Source organism: Dreissena polymorpha, chromosome 8, assembly GCF_020536995.1.
Source record: "Dreissena polymorpha isolate Duluth1 chromosome 8, UMN_Dpol_1.0, whole genome shotgun sequence".
Taxonomy (NCBI): domain Eukaryota; kingdom Metazoa; phylum Mollusca; class Bivalvia; order Myida; family Dreissenidae; genus Dreissena; species Dreissena polymorpha.
The window spans coordinates 48,341,086-48,360,972 of record NC_068362.1 but is presented as its reverse complement, the minus strand read 5'-3'; the positions used below and the strand labels follow the sequence as shown (position 1 = coordinate 48,360,972).

Here is a 19,887-nt window from a genome sequence, read left to right as displayed (position 1 = left end):
TGCTTGTCAGGGTGGCAATATTGCCAAGTTCAAGTGTTTCAACTGCAATCAAGGGTTTTATTCTCAGAGAAGTTTGGAGATTCATATGGTTGCTAAGCACTTTGGTGGGGCGTATGTTTGTGTGTGTGGCAAGACTATCAAATGGGAGGGAGATGTGCCTAGGCATAAGTCACTGTGTAAGACATTCAGGGAAAAAAATAAGGCTTGTACGACAAGCGAAGCTAACGCACATATGAACAAAGAAATTGGTGGCACAAATGTTTTGGAAATACCTTTTACAACCGAAATATGAGTTTCTAAATAAAGAGATGACCACTACAATGTGTTACATTACTTGCCTGAATTGATAAAGTTTTCTGGTTTAAAAAATGTTTTATTCTGATTTTATTATTTTATTGCCGTTGACAATATTTTCAGTACAAATTTATACAAAGCAATTTTTGTATGCATACTGCATTGAACATGGATCTTACAAGCATAATCCATATTGTCAATTGGAACATAATAATCATATGCATAATAAAATTGAATTTCCATGTTTATAAAACTTGTTTTATATGAATACCAATACAATATTCAGTAACAATGAAGTTTGTTGATATTTCAACCAACTACTAGTGTTTGATGAATGACCCTACTGTTTTGTCTGCCAAGGGTATACGTTAACCCGAGCGCGCCGGCCTAATACGATTTAAGTGGGCTGGGTTCATCTATTCAACTGGTGGTTATGGGGAGGTTACATAGTGATTGTAATAAAAATTCTACATAACGGGCGCATTATAGCTCTGCTCATTTGACTAGCAGGGCAGGAAATAGTGGTATAGATCTAAACCTAGTTGATAGCATTTAAGAATTTAATAAGCCTTATTAAATCTGCATGCTCTCATAAATAAACACTAATATTGTTGTATCCTGAAATCTTTAAAGCACTGTCCCCCTGACTAAGGCAACAGTTTCTCCCTTTCACACATCCAGGGATTATCTCCCATGAACATGTATTGAATTTTCTCCATTGAACACATCCATGCATTGTCTCCCTTTTGTCTCTTATGGGTCTCTTCAGCACATGTCTCTACAAGATAAAACAAGCAAATCTCCCATAAATACGTCACATACAGGTATTGCATCATCTGGGCACTGTCTTTCACGAATGCGTCCGCTGACTTAAAACCATAACTTCTACTATTTCTTGCTTGTTCCTATCAACAGCAGGCTATCTTCTGTCTGGCAGACCGATGTTGGAAGTGGTCTGCTCGAGGTAGGCTAGAGGCCCCTGAGGATAGGAGGGCGGGGGCTGCTGTCTGGGGCCCATACCCATAGGCAGGGGCTGCATTCCTGCAGAACAAAACACCAATCCAAATATTCAGAAACTATAAAACTTAACAATTTTATACATTTTAGCATTTTTTTTGAACAGCTGTGTTTATTTAGTTTATGGTGCATTAAAACTGTCACTGTAATGCCTGAAATATCCCCCCCCCCTTCAATGCCTGCAGGGCATAGGTACTTAAATATAAGAACTGGTATCCCAACAATGAAAGCTTCATACCTATTAAGGGTTTGCTTAGATACCCCATAGTAAAGTCAAGATATTCCCTGGATAGAATTTTTAATGGGGACATTCAAAAGGGCAATAACTGTGAAATTATGAAATCAAGTTCATATTGAATGCAATATATTGCTACATTCAGAATTGTACATTTAATAAATGAACAAAGGGCAATAACTCTCTAAATATGGAAGCGATCATTCTGTTTCTGCAAATCCTATCAATAAGATTTGCATTGAGTTTCAAGGTGTTACATTTTAATTGAACAAGAGGGCCATTTTGGGCCATAAACCCTCAACTGAGTTCACCGACACCCACCTGTTTAAGACTTGACCTTTTTAGATGCACCTCACCAAATTTAAACTTGGCCTAGGTATAGTCGGTAAGTATTCTGACCAAGTTTCATGTAGCTTGAGGCATAAACTTTGATCATTAAATGGCAATAATTTTTTACCATGCTTCTATGTGCATGTGACCCAGATTTTACCTTGGCCTTGATATTGTCAAGATAAACATTCATACCAATCTTCATCAAGATTGAGTCAAAAATGTGGTTAACTAGAGAGGTAACAAGGTTTTTAAAACATTTGACCTACTGACTTAGTTTTCTTGGCCCACATGACCCAGATTTGAACTTGGGCTCAATATTGTCATGACAAACATTCTGACCGAATTTCATATAGATTGAGTCATATTTGAGGCCTTTTGGGTGGCTTTCCTAACATGGTGACCTAGGTTTTGGATGCCTTTGACCCTGATTCACACTCAGATATTGTATAGATAAGCACTCAAAGATTCATCAAGATTGGATGTTTATGTAGACAATGCACACCCAAAGACGTACAACGACAGATGCCAGACATAGGGTAATAACATTAGCTCACATAGAGCACTTGGTGTGCAGGTGAGCTAAATATCAACAAAAGGATATAACTATAAAATATGGAAGCAAGAGTTATTGTTAGTGTGCACTGCATATCCCAATAATTAGATCTAGCTACCTATTAAGTTTTATGTGGATACCTCTTTTAGTTTTAGAAATATGCTCTGTACAAAATTTAAGTAAACAAGAGCTGTGTTTGTGAAACACAATACCCCCCTACTGTGCTTTGAAGCCACACGACAGCTTTTTTAGAAACAAGGTTATATTTTGAATGTAAAGGTCACAGTGACCTTTGATCTAGTGACCTCACACCATGTTTGATTGTAGATCTCAATGAGATGGATGCACATGTGAAGTTTAAAGAACATAGACCCAAGAGTTTTCATTTTATGAGCAAGGTTAAAGTTTTGGGACAGACACACAAATACAATAACAAACATACAGGCCAAAAACAATATAACCCCTGATCTTTCGATCTGGGGGCATACAAGATTAGGAACAAAAAGTACCAAAGGGAAATAACTAATAAACTAGTGGAGCAAAAGTTATGGTCCTTCTACACTGTGCACCACCAATCAAATCTATTTACCTAAGTTTCAAGTTGATACCTTATTATACAAAATTCAAGTACACAAATTCATAAAGGGCAATATGGGAGCATCTGCAGTTAAGGATCTTGCTATGCACAATATTTATATGATAATAATAAGTTTACTGATAACATAAATGGAAAGAACCCATATTTTTCTTATTCTTGATGTCAACCTAGTCTCAAATATAAACAAGAGATACTAGTAAAACCTGCATGCCCCCCTCCCGAAACTGTTCAGTCCCAATGTACAGCATCAAGAGCAAGCAATATTGATCGATGTATGGGTAGTCCAGCTGAAACAGGCCATTTTTGTTCAAACTTCCCAGAGGTATTCTCATGTACAAGAGGGCCAAGATGGCCCTAGTTCGCTCACCTGAGAGGAGTCGGTTCATTCAATCTTTACCAAACGTCAAACTTGACTTAGATATTGTCCAGACAAACATCCTGGTCAAGTTTCATCATTATTTAACCAAAACTCTGGCATATGGAGTGTTTTTGTAAGATTTTACCTGGTGACCTATGAGTTGACCCCCCCTTACCAAACATCAAACTTTGCTTACAAAAATAAATATTATGACCAAGATTCATAAAATCTGAAACAAAATTGTGACCTCTAGAGTGTTTACAAGGATTTTGTATAATATAATGAAAATTTGGACAATCTAAGGGAACAAGGAAACAAATATTCTGATCAAATTTCCTGAAATTGGGCCGAAAATGTGACTTCTATAGTGTTCACTATATACATATAGAGAAAAATGCCCCGCCCACTGGCAACCATACTTTTTTTACCGATCTGGACCATTTTCGAACTCGTCTAAGATATCAATAAAACCACAGTTTTGACCAACTTTCATGATGATTGGGCAAAAAATGTGACTTCTAAAGTGTTTACAAGGTTTCTCTATAGCCAAAAAGGAAAACTGCCTCCCCACTGGCAGCCATGTTATTCAACTGACCGGAACCATTTTCAAACTCAACTCTCATATCTAGGAAACAAATGTTCTGATCAAATTTCATGAAAATTGGGCCAAAAATGTGACTTCTAGAGTGTTCACACGTTTTCACTAATATACATATAGAGAAAAATGCCCCGCTCACTGGTGGCCATACTTTTTCACCGATCTGGACCATTTTCGAACTCGTCCGAGATATCAATAAAGCCAATGTTTTGACAAACTTTCATGATGATACGGCAAAAATTGTGACTTCTGGAATGTTTACAAGGTTTCTCTATAGCCAAATAAGGAAAACTGCCCCGCCCACTGGCGGCCATGTTTTTCAAAGGACCGGAACCACTTTTAAACTCGACCAACATATCATTAAGGCAAACATTTTGACAAAGTAACATGAAGATTGGGCATGAAATGTGACTTCTACAGTGTTTACAAGGTTTTTCTTTTTTTTTACCTAGTGACCTAGTTTTTAACCCAGCATGACCCAGTTTCGAACTTGATCAAGATATCATTGGGACAAATCTTCTGACCAAGTTTCATGAAGATCGGACTTGAAATGTGGCCTCTAGAGTGTTTACAAACCAAATGTGGACGACGGATGGGCGGACGGACGGAAGTCGGACAAAGACGGACAAAGACCGGTCACAAAAGCTCACCTGAGCAATCAGGTGAGCTAAAAAAGGACTCATACCTGCTGCAGCCATTGGTCCCTGTACGGAGGGGTGCATGCTGGTCTGGTAAGTCTGGTACTGTCCCTGGCCCGGTCCTAGACCCCCCTGGCCTGGTCCTAGACCCCCCTGGCCCGGTCCTAGACCTCCCTGGCCTTGACCTAGACCTCCCTGGCCTGCATGCTGGGACATCTGCAACTGCTGGCTAAAAACAGGCAAATCTTGTGGTATTACCCTGGTAAGTTAAGTAAATACATGGTAACAAAAACACATGAGGAATTAAAACCATTTGAAATAGTTTTCAATAATGGGCAGGGACAAAATCAACTAGTGACCTGAAAATCAATAGGGGTCATCTGCGAGTCATGATCAATGTACCTATAAAGTTTCATGATCCTAGGCCTAAGCGTTCTTGAGTTATCATCCGGTAACCATCTGGTGGACGGACATACGGACGGACCGACATGTGCAAAACAATATACCCCCTCTTCTTCATATAAGCTTCATAGACTAGGTGCATAAGAAAATACATTAATAAAAAATAATAATAACTTGAGTCTTTGATTGTTGTTTTTACAAATACATGTACCTGTATCTAATTACTACTACCAATAATTTAACAGAGTTTTCAAATACCAAACAATGGTTTTCACAAAGAAAAGTAGGATTTGCGTTCAAGATTGCACATCTCGAAGGAACCAGAACTCATTCTTCATAAAATTGTTAATATACTAAGTTTCAAACTTCATTTTTACATGTACAACTAGTTCCATAATTCTCTTATTTTTGGGTATGAATCAATATGGAGATTAACACGTATTCAGTTTTAAGAACAACTAAAAGAATTACATAAGTTTATGTCCGACAATAAGCACTGTACTTCATGTAGAAGTATCACTATTAGCAGACACTTATTTAACTTTGCAGCACATTTTAACAAGACATTAAAGAACTGTTGAAAAAAACCGTATTTTTTTACAATTATTAGATTATATTGATTAAAATATCACGACTGGTATATTACATTACTTGAAACAAGTTGTTAAGTTTTCATATTTTCAGTATATTCGGTAATAAATTTTACTGGGTACCAGTACCAGGAAACTAGCAGTTAACGCCAGTAGATTGATCATCATCGTCACGTGGTAAACCCAGGAATGCAAATTGTGCATGCGTAGTGAATTGTATATATTATATATACAAAAGGGCCATGGTGGCCCTGTATCGCTCCACTGTTTTTTAAAGCGAAAAAAGCGTGCAATGCGCATGGGTTGAAATGTACTTAAGCATGTGACTTTCTCTTTCTATCCATCGTCCCACTGAGCGTTTAAAGTTGGAAGGGTGAGCATTTTTATATATGGAAAACGTTACTACGGTGTTAACTAAACAGACTAAAAAGCCAGGGAATTGTTGCACAGGTCCTTTGCTTATAACGTAGGTACATTTATCTCTCCAAAAGATATTGTCGTTCTTTCTATTTCACATATTTTTAGATGCTGAAGATCAAATCTATGCATGTTCTACAAGATTAATGAAAGTTCCTTCATTCAATCATGAATCTTTTTCCAAATTCCAAAAAGTGTTTGTAGGTTTCAATGTTTCTGTAACTTATATATAGTTCATGACATATGCAAAATACCTAATGACGTAGATCACCTGAACTTTACTTCTTTCTTGAGGCATTAGTGAGTGTAGCAGGATTGTTAACGTGGTGAAGAAATTGTTTATTGTACAAAGAAGATATTTGCTAGAGGAAACATAAAGTTACGAGTTTTTCAGGTTCATGAGGTGCTGAAAGGCAGTAGGAATGATAACTTTGTAGAGGTTGTTTGTTTGAGACAAAAAATTGAATAATAATTCATCAAGATGTTGCGATCATGGCAACACTACTTGCATATGGCGTGAGGTTTAAAGAGATCTCATGACAAACAATTAGCATGACCTAACTTTCCTTTACTTTTTCCATCTGATGTTGGTTACCTGTCATTTTTGTTTTTGAAAATTACTAGGATTGCCTATATTGAAATAAGGTATCTGACCTATTCTCTGATAGGTTGCTAGTAATAGACTTAGCAGCAGTCATGTTATAAACAAGGGGATTGTTCACGGCATCGATAGAATATACTTTTAATAGATACATCTTTTTTAAGTTGGATTCTCCTTACTTTTTTGCTACTAAATATAAAAATCACTTAATTTCAATGTAACAATTTGTTATTAAAGTTTATCTTGAACAAATGTTTTTTGCAATCTGTTTATAAATCATAAAATGATGTCATTCAAAAATTTGATAAATATAATAAAACAAGAATTTTGAGAATGTTAACATAAAAGAATAATACTAACCATTTGGTGAAAACAAAATATGAACTTTTTTCAAGTAATGTAATATACCAGTTGTAATATTTTAATCAATATAAACTAATAATTGCAAAAAAATACAGTATTTTACAACTTTTAATTTCTTTGTCGTCGTGGTTGACGGTACCTTTAAAATTGGCAGACAAATAAGCCAGTTTTATGGCTCTGAAGATTTGCTGAATAGTCTGGGTAAAAAATGAAATACAAACCTGTATTGGGGTAAGTGTCCCATAGACTGACCAGACCCCATCAGCATTGCCTGACCCGAGTGTGGAGGTGGGGTGGGGTGTCCACCGAGGGGTCCCATGGCCCCTTGCTGCTGAGGGATCGTCTGAGGGGGCAGAGGAGGGCCACCCTCCCGGTCCTTTATCAACACCTGACAGCGCTTCAACTTTTCAGCATGTTTGTCAAGAAGCTGCTCCTTACGGGCTAACTCTGTCTTGAGGTCATTGATCTCCTGGATAATGCATGGGACACATAACAGTTAGTACAAGAAGGCGCTTGTTATAAACCTGCAAACACAGTTAAAGAAAGGGAATATTGGCAAGGCTTTTGTTATGACCAAACTTAATTAGGGAGGGGGGGGGGGCAAGGGGCAAAAAGTTTGCCCTTGTCTATTAATACTTCTGTCTTTTTTATATGAAACAATACTTTTCTGCACTTGTTTCGCATAGTATTCAAAACATATTGCTGCTAGACTAAGAGTACTAAAACTCTACATAAATATACATGTATACATATTAACCAGCATGTTAAATTGCTCACCTCCATAATTTGGTTTGGATCATATGGCCATAACCAGAAACATGGCCCTTTTTGGAAACAAAAATGTTAAGTTTTTAATTTGTGTCATGTGTAACTCAAATGGTTGCAGCTAGAGGACTTAAATCCCAAACAATTTTATGAAGTTTCCATTAAATACTTAGTAGTAGACACAGTAAAATTACACAGACGTCACCATATGGGTGAACAGTATACCGATAGCTCAACAGACGACACCATATGGGTGAACAGTATACCGGTAGCTCAACAGACAACACCATATGGGTGAACAGTATACCGGTAGCTCAAAATATTTAATAAATACTAAAGCAAACAAATAATTTCAAAAATGTACTTTGTTTAGAACAAAGAAGCATTAGCATAACAGCAAAAAACCAATGAAACACTTTTTTTTCACTTCAAGCAAAAGTATAGAAATCTTACATCTTTAACAAGATCCTCTGGTTTTTGAAAACTGATCAGCATTCTTTTCCTCAGGAAGAATGCCTCGGTCTGTCTAGATAACTCCAAGAACTTCTGCATGGCATTTTCAACACCTGAAATAATTATTGCAATCAAATTACTTAACATCAGGCGATTAAAGAATAACAAAGGTCTATCTAACATTTTTTGACGTTGGTTTTGTAATACTTTGTTACCTTGCCAGAAACAAGTTTGGTGAAGAGGCACAAAATAAACAGGTGTCACAAATGATTTGTATGTATACATATATTGCCCCTAATTTAAGAAATAGGTGTACATATCTTCCATCCATTCAGGACAAAACTTTACTCTGGACAAATATTTCCTTCTGCCAGCCAGCTCTGGTGTTCTAATAATATGGCCATTTAAAACAAAGGGAACTTGGTTTATAGACTTCATATTTGAGGGTATGCTGAATTTGCTAAATAAAGACATCATTCATCAGTTATACAAATATAGCCATTGTGTTGGTTGTTTGTAACATGTTAATTAAAACTCAATGTCTTGCACAGTAACTGCTGTTTTAACCAAACAAATAAATGACTTCTTTATCTTAAAAATTACATTAAATGCAGCAGAATAAGAAACAGCACTAGTACTTAACACAATGCTTTTCTCAAAAAGTATTGCATGGTATTTAGGTTTAGAAGTCTACAGAAAACAAAAACATTTGTTGTCAGTGTAAATGTGAAAATTTAATTGATGCTGTATAATATATTTATGCTGCTACGATTGAATCCAACTGGCAATTATTGTATGTGTCCCCAAAAATGTTCCTGGAAAAATTAGATGTTAATGGTGTAAAAGCAAACCCTTTCTGATTTTGTTGTTGAGCATTTTTAAGGATAGTCCATATAAACAAATTCCCAGAGCCTTTGATTATTTCTGCTGTGACGACTCTGGGGGTCCATATGCTACCCTTCATAAACAAAACCGCAGCTGATCAATGCACTACCCTAAACAGATGTCATTCATGACAAATTAAGGAAAGCGATTAATAAACTTCAAAAAAACATAAGAATTACCTGCATAGCAACCTACAAAGGTCCTAATAAAACACAACAATGTTTCAACACACTATTCTTGTTGACATTTTTTTTTGAAATTTGGAACAGTGTAAATATTGAAAAAGTGTTATCTACTTGGGCTACATCACAGTGTGCAAAAGATTGGTGTACTGCAACCTAACCAATAGCTTCATCTTAAGTTGGCAACCTTATGACAGTTTTTCATGATCTTGGATAGTTATACGAAAGAAAAACGAAGTAAACAAGAGGGCCAAGATGGCCCTAGTTTGCTCACCTTTTTTTAACAAGGCCTTGTTCATAGCCAAGTTGAAAAATTCAGTACTCTAGAGCATATTAGATTGGTTGTCTTCTAATTACTTTTGCAGTGTGAGCATATGATTAATTCTGATTGAGTACTGTCCATTTGTATGTTTTTTTTTGCAATCCAAACATTTGCAAGTTATGCTAATTCTACATGTGTTTACAAGGTTTTTGTAAGATTTGGACCTCCTGACCAAGATTTTGACCCCACATGACCTAATGTCAAACTTTGCCTGATATTATCAAGAAAAACATCCTGGTCAAGTATCATCATTATTGGATCAAAACTACAGCCTCTAGTGTGTTTACAAGGTTTTTATGCTCCCCGAAATATTTTTGGTGGAGCTTCCTTCCTTCCTTCCGTCCTTCACACTTTTGTTACAGTTTCTCATAGCACCTTCAATAATTTACCAATCTCTTTCATATTTGGAATGTAGGTACCTTGCATGGACCTCTACCTTTTGATGAGGTTTGAGGTCACTGGGGTCAAGGTCACCGCGGCTAATAAAAGATTTTTCCGTCACACTTTTGTTACAGTTTCTCAAAGCACCTTTAATTCTTTACCGATCTCTTTCATATTTGGCATGTAGGTACCTTGCATGGACCTCTACCTTTTATTGAGGTTTTAGGTCACTGGGGGTCAAGGTCGCTGTGGCTAATAATAGATTTTCTGTCACACTTTTGTTACAGTTTCTCATAGCCCCTTCAATTCTTTACCGATCTCTTTCATATTTGGCATGTAGGTACCTTGCATGGACCTCTACCTTTTGATGAGGTTTGAGGTGACTGGGGTCAAGGTCACCGAGGCTAATAATAGATTTTTCCGTCACACTTTTGTTACAGTTTCTCATATCACCTTCAATTCTTTACCAATCTCTTTCATATTTGGCATGTAGGTACCTTGCATGGACCTCTACCTTTTGATGAGGTTTGAGGTCACTGGGGTCAAGGTCAAGGTCACCAAGGCTAATAATAGATTTTTCCGTCACACTTTTGTTACAGTTTCTCATATCACCTTCAATTCTTTACCAATCTTTTTCATATTTGGCATGTAGGTACCTTGCATGGACCTCTACCTTTTAATGAGGTTTGAGGTCACAGGGGTCAAGGTCACCATGGCTAATAATAGATTTTCTGTCAAACTTTTGTTACTGATTCTCATAGAATCCTTCAATTTTTTACCAATCTCTTTCATATTTGGCATGTAGGTACCTTGCATGGACCTCTACCTTTTGATGAGGTTTGAAGTCACTGGGGTCAAGGTCACAGAGGCTAATAATAGATTTTTCCGTCACACTTTTGTTAGTTTCTCATAGCACCTTTAATTCTTTACCGATCTCTTTCATATTTGGCATGTAGGTACATTGCACGGACCTCTACCTTTTGATGAGGTTTGAGGTCACTGGGGTCAAGGGGACCGAGGCTAATAATAGATTTTTCCGTCACACTTTTGTTACAGTTTCTCATAGCACCTTTAATTCTTTACCGATCTCTTTCATATTTGGCATGTAGGTACCTTGCATGGACCTCTACCTTTTGATGAGGTTTGAGGTCACTGGGGTCAAGCTCATTGAGGCTAATAATATATTTTTTAAGTTGTTATTAACACATAGATTGACAAAGCGCATCATCAGGGAGCATCCATCAGTTTCACTGATATTCTTGTTGTAAGATGAGACCCAATGACCCAGATTTTGTCCCCACATTATCAAACGTCAAACTTGATCTAGATATAGTCCAGACAAACATCCTGGTCAAGTTTCATCATTATTGAATCAAAACTCTGGCATATGGAGTATTAACGAGGTTTTTGTAAGATTTGACATGGTGACCTATATTTTGACCCCTCACAGGCTTTCTACTGCCATTCCACAAAAAACTAGGGCAAAAGTAGGGCAAGATTTAAGCAAAGAGTAGGGCAAAGTCCAATTTTACTGTTAAAAAGTAGGGCTAAATAAGAAAATTATTACCATTTTCAGCTGGAATTATCGTTAAATTCATACATATCCTAGTCCATCTCATGCTGTAAGAATGCCTTGTTTTGCCCATCCTTGAAATACAGGCACCTGAAATTTTTATTTCTTAGTTAACATCAATTTACACAATGGAACACAATAATGAACATGACATCAGGGATTTTTCTGCCTATTTTGGGAAAAGGAGTCTGACCAAATTGGGAATTTTTTATCGACAAAATTGGTCATTTTGGGAATTTTTGCTTCGATGAAACCGCTCATTTGGGGAAAAATTGTGAATTTATCATGCTTAAATAATTCAGTGGTTTAACAAATAAATTTGCGTTTATTTGTTATTTTGTCTTCTTTATATAAACAGATGCAATATTGGGCATGTTCAACGTTTATTCAAGTACTGCATTTTTGTTTTTCAGTTACAGTTACACTCTGAGATAAGAACAGAACAGTCAAAACCTTATAGCCGATATTTTTTATCAAAACAAACACTGGTTAGTCACACAAGATAAAAGACACTTCATTCTAAAAAAAAATAAAAAAAATAATTCATTTTCTTTCTTTTTGGAAATTTGAATATTTTTTATAATTTTGGTTTGGGATCGGGTCCGTTTGCTTTGGGAGTGCCTCCGTTTTCCGGAGGCGCAGACAGTGCTGAAAAAACCCTGGACATTCAAAACATACACTGTTAATCTTATAAAGCAAAGTACAAAAGCCCTAAGTATTACCCCTTTCCTCCATGAGTATATACCAAAATTCACCCACTATGAATATACAAGGGACAAAATTGTCACAAAACCAGGTTTTCATTGTGAAAAAAAATCTGATAAAGGGAGAAAACTCAAACTGAACTTTTGAAATGACCAAAAAAAAATTAACCCCCTTTGTAAGTTTTTTTTTTTTTTTAAATCTATTTTTAGTCGTGGCGACCTTGACATTGGAGATATTGACGTGATTCTTTCGTGGGACACACCGTCCCATGATGGTAAACAAATGTGCCAAATGATTTTAAAATCTCACAATGAATGACATAGTTATGGCCAGGACAAGCTCATTTATGGCCATTTTTGACCTTTGAACTCAAAGTGTGACCTTGACCTTGGAGATATCGACGTAATTATTTCGCGCGACACACCGTCCAATGATGGTGAACAAATGTGCCAAATGATTTTAAAATCTGACAATGAACGACATAGTTATGGCCCGGACAAGCTTATTCCGCCAGCCCGCCCGCATTCGCCAATCTAATAACCAGTTTTTTCCTTCCTAAAACAAAGAATTTTCTCACCACAGGCAATAGTGAAGAATATTATATTTTGATTATAAGTGTATATAAGCAAACAGAGACTAAGGTCTATTTCGTTTGCTAAGGTGTTAAAATGAGTATACATGGAGTAGGGGGTTAAGCAAAATTAGTTTCAAACCATACAGGGTTGTCATTATAATTGCAAAGGATTATGTGAAATAGTAACTGATTAGGCCGGGGATAAAGGGGCCGCCTAGGCCCCTTGTGGGTCCAGGGCAAGGCCCTGGTAGGGGACCGACCGTAAACAAATTCTAGACATTTTGAGGGACAAAAAACTGCTATTCTCAGAGCACAAAAAGTTAAAATGAGGTCTAAAAAGAAGAGAAAATTTTAAGATTTTCACATATTTAGTACATATAATGTACAATGTAAAAACATATTATATTGATAGATCTTTGCATGTGCCAACTCTATCCATTAACCGATAATCCATTATTATTATGATTTCTTTTTTCAAAACCAAAATACGGCCAATATTGACAATGAATGTGTTAAAAAATTTAGTAAACACAAATGTCCACCATTTTTTTTATGTCAGTGAAACTGACTAGTTATAGTATTAAAATGGACATTGTATGGATCTAAGTTGTTAGTATGTTACTACTACAACATAGTATTAACACAAAGCAAATCAAGGCTGGTCAAAGCAGTTGATCAATGCAATGTCTTATATCAAAGTACAAATGCCTAGGTGTTAATCAAATTCTAATCAATTTACACAATTTGGCTCTGTCACAAAGATTCCTATCGTTTGCTAAATCAGGGGCCATAACTCCAAAGATATCTGATACACTTGCCTCAAAATACTCAGGTATACAAGTTCACATGCTGACAACTATTAACAGAAAGATGGCTCTAGCAGTTATACTTTTGAGTTCTGCGCGACACAAACTTTAGGCTATGGACAGCCAGATGGACGGACAGACAAACAATGGCAAATCACCCCCTCCCTTTTTTGTGGGGTCATACAAATTTTTTTATGATAAATATGACAGTTAGGATAAGCAAGCTTAACATATAAACTAAAATGTGTTTTGTAAGAAAGGAAAGCAGCATCTGCAATTACGAATTTAACCCATAAGGTTTAAAACACAGCATGACATGTGTGGGTTCCCTCAGTTAGTAGCATCATTGGGAAAAAAGAAACTTGGCAGTATAAAGTCTAGATGAAGCGTGCATATCTGTCATCTCTATTTCAAGAAGCACATATGTTATGATTAAATAGAACATACATGTATTTTCACAGTGTAAAAATATTATTATCTTACCTAAAGACCAGTATGTCTGTACTGACTAGCCAAGGAACCATGGTGCTTTCAAGGATGGACATCACAAGGTGATCCCCCAAACACATCTAAACTGTACTCATTACAAAAGATTCATTATGGATGGAAATTCTGAAAATATCTAAAGAAGAATCATGTCAGCCTTCATTTTACATTTTATTTATTTTACTTGCAATATGAACAAGAGATGTGTTTGTCAGAAACACAATGCCCCTTACTGCGCCACATTGAAATAAAATTTCTATTTATCATTTGGCAGGTATAGAAATCATCTCCCTTTAAAGGTTATTATTTCCCTTGAATTTTGTCCAACCCAACCAGGGGGGGGGGGGGGGGGGGTCTCACAGTCAATTATGACCATGTCAGACATCACTGACAACCAAGGCCTGTGGTTTAAAAGAGATTATAGCCAGAGTTGATCATGTATCTATGGACATAAGTCCACAGGTATGTAAAGAACATCAAAGAAATAATAATATATCATTTAAAAAAATATTTGAAAAATCAATCATTTGGGTTATAAATAATAAAATATAATAAATCTGTACAGTAACTGCAGTAACTGTGAAAAGAACTTCAATTCTTGGTAAGGAAATATATAATATGAGATTTATAATTATATTAATTACTTCCCTTGAAAATAATTGTCTGTAACAAATCTCTATTTTTAGTAGCAAATAATTAAAAGCCACTACCGTGACTTTAGATTCACCACTCAAAATGTGCAGCTCCATGAGATACACATGCATGCCAAAAATATAAAGTGTTCAATATTGAATAATTTTCTCCCTTTTGAAAGCTTATTACTTCCCTTAAATCTGTATTTTTTACCATAGACCGTAAAGGATGACCTTTACCTTTTACCACAAAACACAATGCCGCCTACTGCGCCGCTTTGATTTATTTAACAAAAATATATATGTAGTGGGCAGGTCAGATAACTATGGCCATTTAAAGCTTATTACTTCCCTTGACTTTGTTTTTTCGACCCTAGACCTTGAAGGATGATGTAAACCTTGAAATTTTACCACTCAAAATGTGCAGCTCCATGCAATACACATGCATGCCAAATATCAAGGTGCTATCTTCAATATTTAAAAGTTATGGCCAATGTTAAAGTTTTTTTCGGACGTACGGACAGACTGGCATACTGACTGACGGACAGTTCAACTGCTATATGCCACCCTACCGGGGGCATAAAAAGTAGGGATAATAGGCCTATTTTTGAAAAAAGTAGGGAAAAGTAGGGTTAAGAAAAAAAAGTAGGGAAAAGTAGGGATCAGTAGAAAGCCTGCCCTCATGACCAAACATCAAACTTTGCTTACAATATTAAATATTATGACCAAGATTCCTAAAATCTGAAACAAAATTGTTACCTCTACAGTGTTTACAAGGATTTTGTATAATATAATGAAAATTTTGTCAATCTAAGGGCAATAATTCTGGCATTTATTATGGGATTTTGCCAATTATCAAACTTGACTGAGATCTTGTGGTCATATAGCTTCTTAGCAACTTTGGTAAAGAATGCTTGAGAAATGTGAATGCTATAGTGTTTACAAACTAAATGTGCACAGACGGAAGATTGACAAACGCCGATCCTAAAACCTCACCTGAGCAATCAGGTGAGCTAAAGTGTTTTTTTTTTCACTGATCTGAGCCATTTTCCAACTTGCTCGAGATATCAATAAAACAAATGTCTTGACTACGTTTCACGATGATTAGGCAAAAAAATGTGACTGCTAGAGTGTTTACAAGGTTATTCTATAGTCATATTAGGAAAACTGCCCCCCCCCCCTGGCGGCCATGTTTTTAGACAGATCGGGACCATTTTCGAACTCATCTGAGATATAAAGAAATCCAATGTTTTCACCAAGTTTCATGATGATTTGGCAAAAAATGTGACTTCTAGAGTGTTCACGAGTTTTTATTACTATTTAAATATAAGGAAAATGCGCCACCCCCCCTGGCAGCCATGTTTTTCAACAGACCAGAACCATTTTCAAACTCAAGTCTCGTATCTAGGAAACAAATGTTCTGACCAAATTTCCTGAAAATTGGGCAAAAATGTGACTTCTAGAGTGTTCACATGTTTTCACTTTATACATATAGAGAAAACTGCCCCACCCACTGGCGGCCATGTTTTTTCACAGATCTGGACCATTTTCGAACTCGTTTGAGATATCAATAAAACCAATGTTTTGACCAAGTTTCATGATAGTTTTTTTACTATATAAATATGAGGAAAAACTGCCCCGTCCCCCTGGCAGCCATGTTTTTCAACAGACTGGAACCATTTTTGAACTTAAATCACGTATCTAGGACACAAATGTGTTCACATGTTTTCACTATATACATGTACATGTACATATAGAGAAAACTGCCCCTCCCCCTGGTGGCAATGTTTTTTCACCGATCTGGACCATTTTGGAACTTGTCCGAGATATCAATAAAACCAATGTTTTGACCAAGTTTCATGATGATTGGGCAAAAATTGTGAGTTCTAAGTGTTCACAAGGTTTCTCTATAGCCAAATAAGGAAAACTGCCCCACCCACTGTTGGCTATTTTTTTTAACGGACCGGAACCACTTTAGAACTCAACCAACATATCATTAAGACAAACATTTTGACAAAGTTACATGAAGATTGTGCATAAAATGTGACTTCTATGGTGTTAACAAGGTTTTTCTTTTTTTTTGACCTAGTGACCTAGTTTTTGACCCAGCATGACCCAGTTTCAAACTCCATCAAGGTACCATTGAGACAAATTTCTTCTAACCAAGTTTCATGAAAATCGGACAAAAAATGTGGCCTCTAGAGTGTTTACAAACAAATGTGGACGGACGGACAGACAACGGACAAAGACCGATCACAAAAGCTCACCTGTGCAATCAGGTGAGCTAATTAAAAGCAAGTAATTTGTGCTTTAATGGTACCATTTGCATGGGTTTGTTGTTCAGATAGGTAAAAGTTGATAGGTTTTTGCAGTTTAAGTGTTCCTTAGCCCTTGCATTGATGATCAAATTTTGCACATTTGGAAAATGAACGATGCATTGCAACTCTCAGCAACCCTTTGGGTTATAAAGCTGAGAGTTGAATTATTGCTACTATTTTGAGGAAAGCAATTTTAGTGAGATTTGAACCATACTTGTTTTTGTTTCCTCTGCATCTTGGACATTGAATGGCTCCTGGCTGGTCATCAATGTTATGCAGTTCTGAAAAGACATTTGAGAATCAATCATATGCATGTTACTTGTATTCATGATATAAATTATGAAGTAATATTCATTACAAATCATCATCATCTTCAGTAATTGCATCCCTCTAACTAGAGTATTTTCGCAATGCAGTTAAAACTGTGGGTATACAGCAGACAGGTCGGACTTTAAAAAGACGAAAGGTGTCTCTCTATTTACAAGGTTAAAAACATTAGAAATCTTGTCTAGATGGTGTGTGATGCCAGTGACACCCGGAAGGACTCGGGTGGCGACAGGTCTATCATGCTCTGTGAGAGGCTGTTCCACAGGATGATGGTGGCAGGAAAGAAGCTGCTCTGGTAACAGGTACTACTACACTGGATCTGTCTGAAGCACTGGTTGTGACCCTGGGTGGTGGTTCTAGAAGGATGAAGAAATGGTCCAGGGGCATATCCCCAAGGTTGTTCTGTATTTTGTACAGCATGGTACATCTTGATATGTTGTGCCTGTGTTGTAAGGTGTTCCAGTTCAAGTCTTGGAGCATGGTAGACACGCTGCTTGAAGTGGAGTAGTCCTTCTTTACAAAGTGAGCTGCTCTGCGTTGGACCATTGCCAGCTGTTTGGATTGGTTGACTTGGTGCGGAGACCAGACTGATGATGCATTTTCTATGATGGGACAGATGTATGTCATGTAGGCTTTTAGTTTTAATTCGAAGTCTGATGATTCTGGCTTGATGTTTCGGCGGAGAAAAGAGAGGGTTGAGTTGGCTTTCTTGGTGATGTTATCTATGTGGTTTCTCCAGTTAAGGTCGTGGCTAATTGTTACACCAAGGTTTTTGGCAGAGTTGGTTGACTATTGGCAAATATATGCCAAATGATTGCCTTAAGTATATATAACATAGTTAAATACTTATCAGTCAGTGATGGATAGGAAATTTGAATGAAGATTAAACGCTAATATGAAAAAAATACAACAATAAAAATTGCTTTTGTTGGGATACATTTTGATATAATTTAAATGTCCGAATATGTTTTCCGAATCACTAAAGCAGTTACAAAGAATAACAATTCTTCATTAAACCATAGTTTCACGCATGACCGCAAACAAAAAGTAAACTGATAAACGAATAAATATTGAAACATAATCGTGTTACCAGGAATGATGATTCTAAGTCATCAATGAGCGTTGAATTCGGCAGGTAATTCGAGTTGTCCATGGGCGCTGCCATTTTGAAAGTCGTGTGCACTTTGAGGTGGCTATTGTTCAAATGGTGGTTTACCGGTGTTGATGGCTGCTTGATTAATTGGTGGATGGACACAAACGGATGGACAGGAAAAAATGGCTAAACGTAATAAATCAGGGACCTATACAATGTTTGTATGGGTCCCTGAATAAATTGAATCTGTTTCAAATATTCATCCCGACGAAAGATTAAACATATAATATATGGACACTTAAAACAGCTTTTTAGGATCATACGCGATAACTTCACATGCGCATTAAATAGAAAAGACATGTAATTCAGCCCAAGGATAGAAAATACAGAGCAAGACCTTATTTCCATTGTGATCCTTGCTTTGATGACAATGCACATATATTTCAATGGAAATACATATTTACAATACAAATAAAAAATATCCGACGTAAATATATTTATATAGAAATATAAAAGCAGTTGCGCGGCAACTTGTGCAATGAAAATATATATCATTGTCAATATTTAATAGCACAGTGTCAATGAAAATCATGGAAACGTAACAAAACAGATTTACTTACATTTCAGTTAAATTACACAATACCAAATAAATTAGTTAATACATATACAAATCTATGCAGAAAAATCGAACCAAATATGTATATCAATTTTTTATTATTGTATAGAACTACATGTAAATATAAAAATAACAACTGTTAATATTTTTATGCCCCCCCCCCCCGGTAGGGTGGCATATAGCAGTTGAACTGTCCGTCAGTCCGTCCGTCTGTGACTGTCTGTCAGTCAGTCTGTCCGTCCGAAAACTTTAACATTGCCCATAACTTTTGCAATATTGAAGATAGCAACTTGCTATTGGGCATTCATGTGTATCTCATGGATCTGCACATTTATAGTGGTGACAGGTCAATGTCATCCTTCATGGTCAAAGGTCATATGTATGGCTTCAAAGCGGCGCAGTAGGGGGCATTGTGTTTCCGACAAACACATCTCTTGTTTCACGAAATTTTAAAAATCTGATAACTTATTAATTTCTGTAATACTCTCGGGTTGTGCATGCCACAATTCATGTACCGATGGATTCTGCATGGACAACTTATAAGGATCCAACTATTTTCACATTCGGGACCTAGAAATCTTGCCTGCGTATGTAAATATTGTGTTGTGTATATGAACCGAGTCACGAGAAACAATTGGTGAATCAGAAACTATTTTAAATACCGTAAGCTGTTTTTAATTCAGTATAAATATAACAAGGTCGCTGTGGTGTAGTTTGATATGGTGTCCGCCCAGCGATCGGGAGGTCACGAGTTTGATTCCCACTGCGTGAG

The 19,887-nt window shown here is 36.5% G+C and overlaps 1 protein-coding gene across 1 annotated transcript; it reads right to left on the bottom strand.

Moving 5' to 3' along the window:
- Nucleotides 1-369: 369 nt before the first annotated feature.
- LOC127841382 (mediator of RNA polymerase II transcription subunit 28-like) lies at nucleotides 370-18,649 on the bottom strand. Its single transcript, XM_052370190.1, has 6 exons — nucleotides 18,497-18,649; nucleotides 17,294-17,360; nucleotides 8,216-8,328; nucleotides 7,219-7,466; nucleotides 4,672-4,853; nucleotides 370-1,335 (listed from the first exon to the last, which is right to left on the bottom strand). Exons 1-6 carry the CDS (start codon nucleotides 18,569-18,571, stop codon nucleotides 1,214-1,216), a joined length of 807 nt encoding a protein of 268 aa, XP_052226150.1. The 5' UTR covers nucleotides 18,572-18,649; the 3' UTR covers nucleotides 370-1,213.
- Nucleotides 18,650-19,887: the final 1,238 nt, after the last annotated feature.

Coding starts and splice junctions, on each gene's coding strand:
- LOC127841382 (XM_052370190.1), bottom strand. CDS start 18,571: ATGGCAGCGCCCATGGACAACTCGAATTACCTGCCGAATTCAACGCTC. Junction 17,361..18,496: donor ACTTAGAATCATCATTCCTG/GTAACACGATTA, acceptor ATGTCTTTTCAG/AACTGCATAACATTGATGAC. Junction 8,329..17,293: donor TGCAGAGGAAACAAAAACAA/GTATGGTTCAAA, acceptor TAATTATTTCAG/GTGTTGAAAATGCCATGCAG.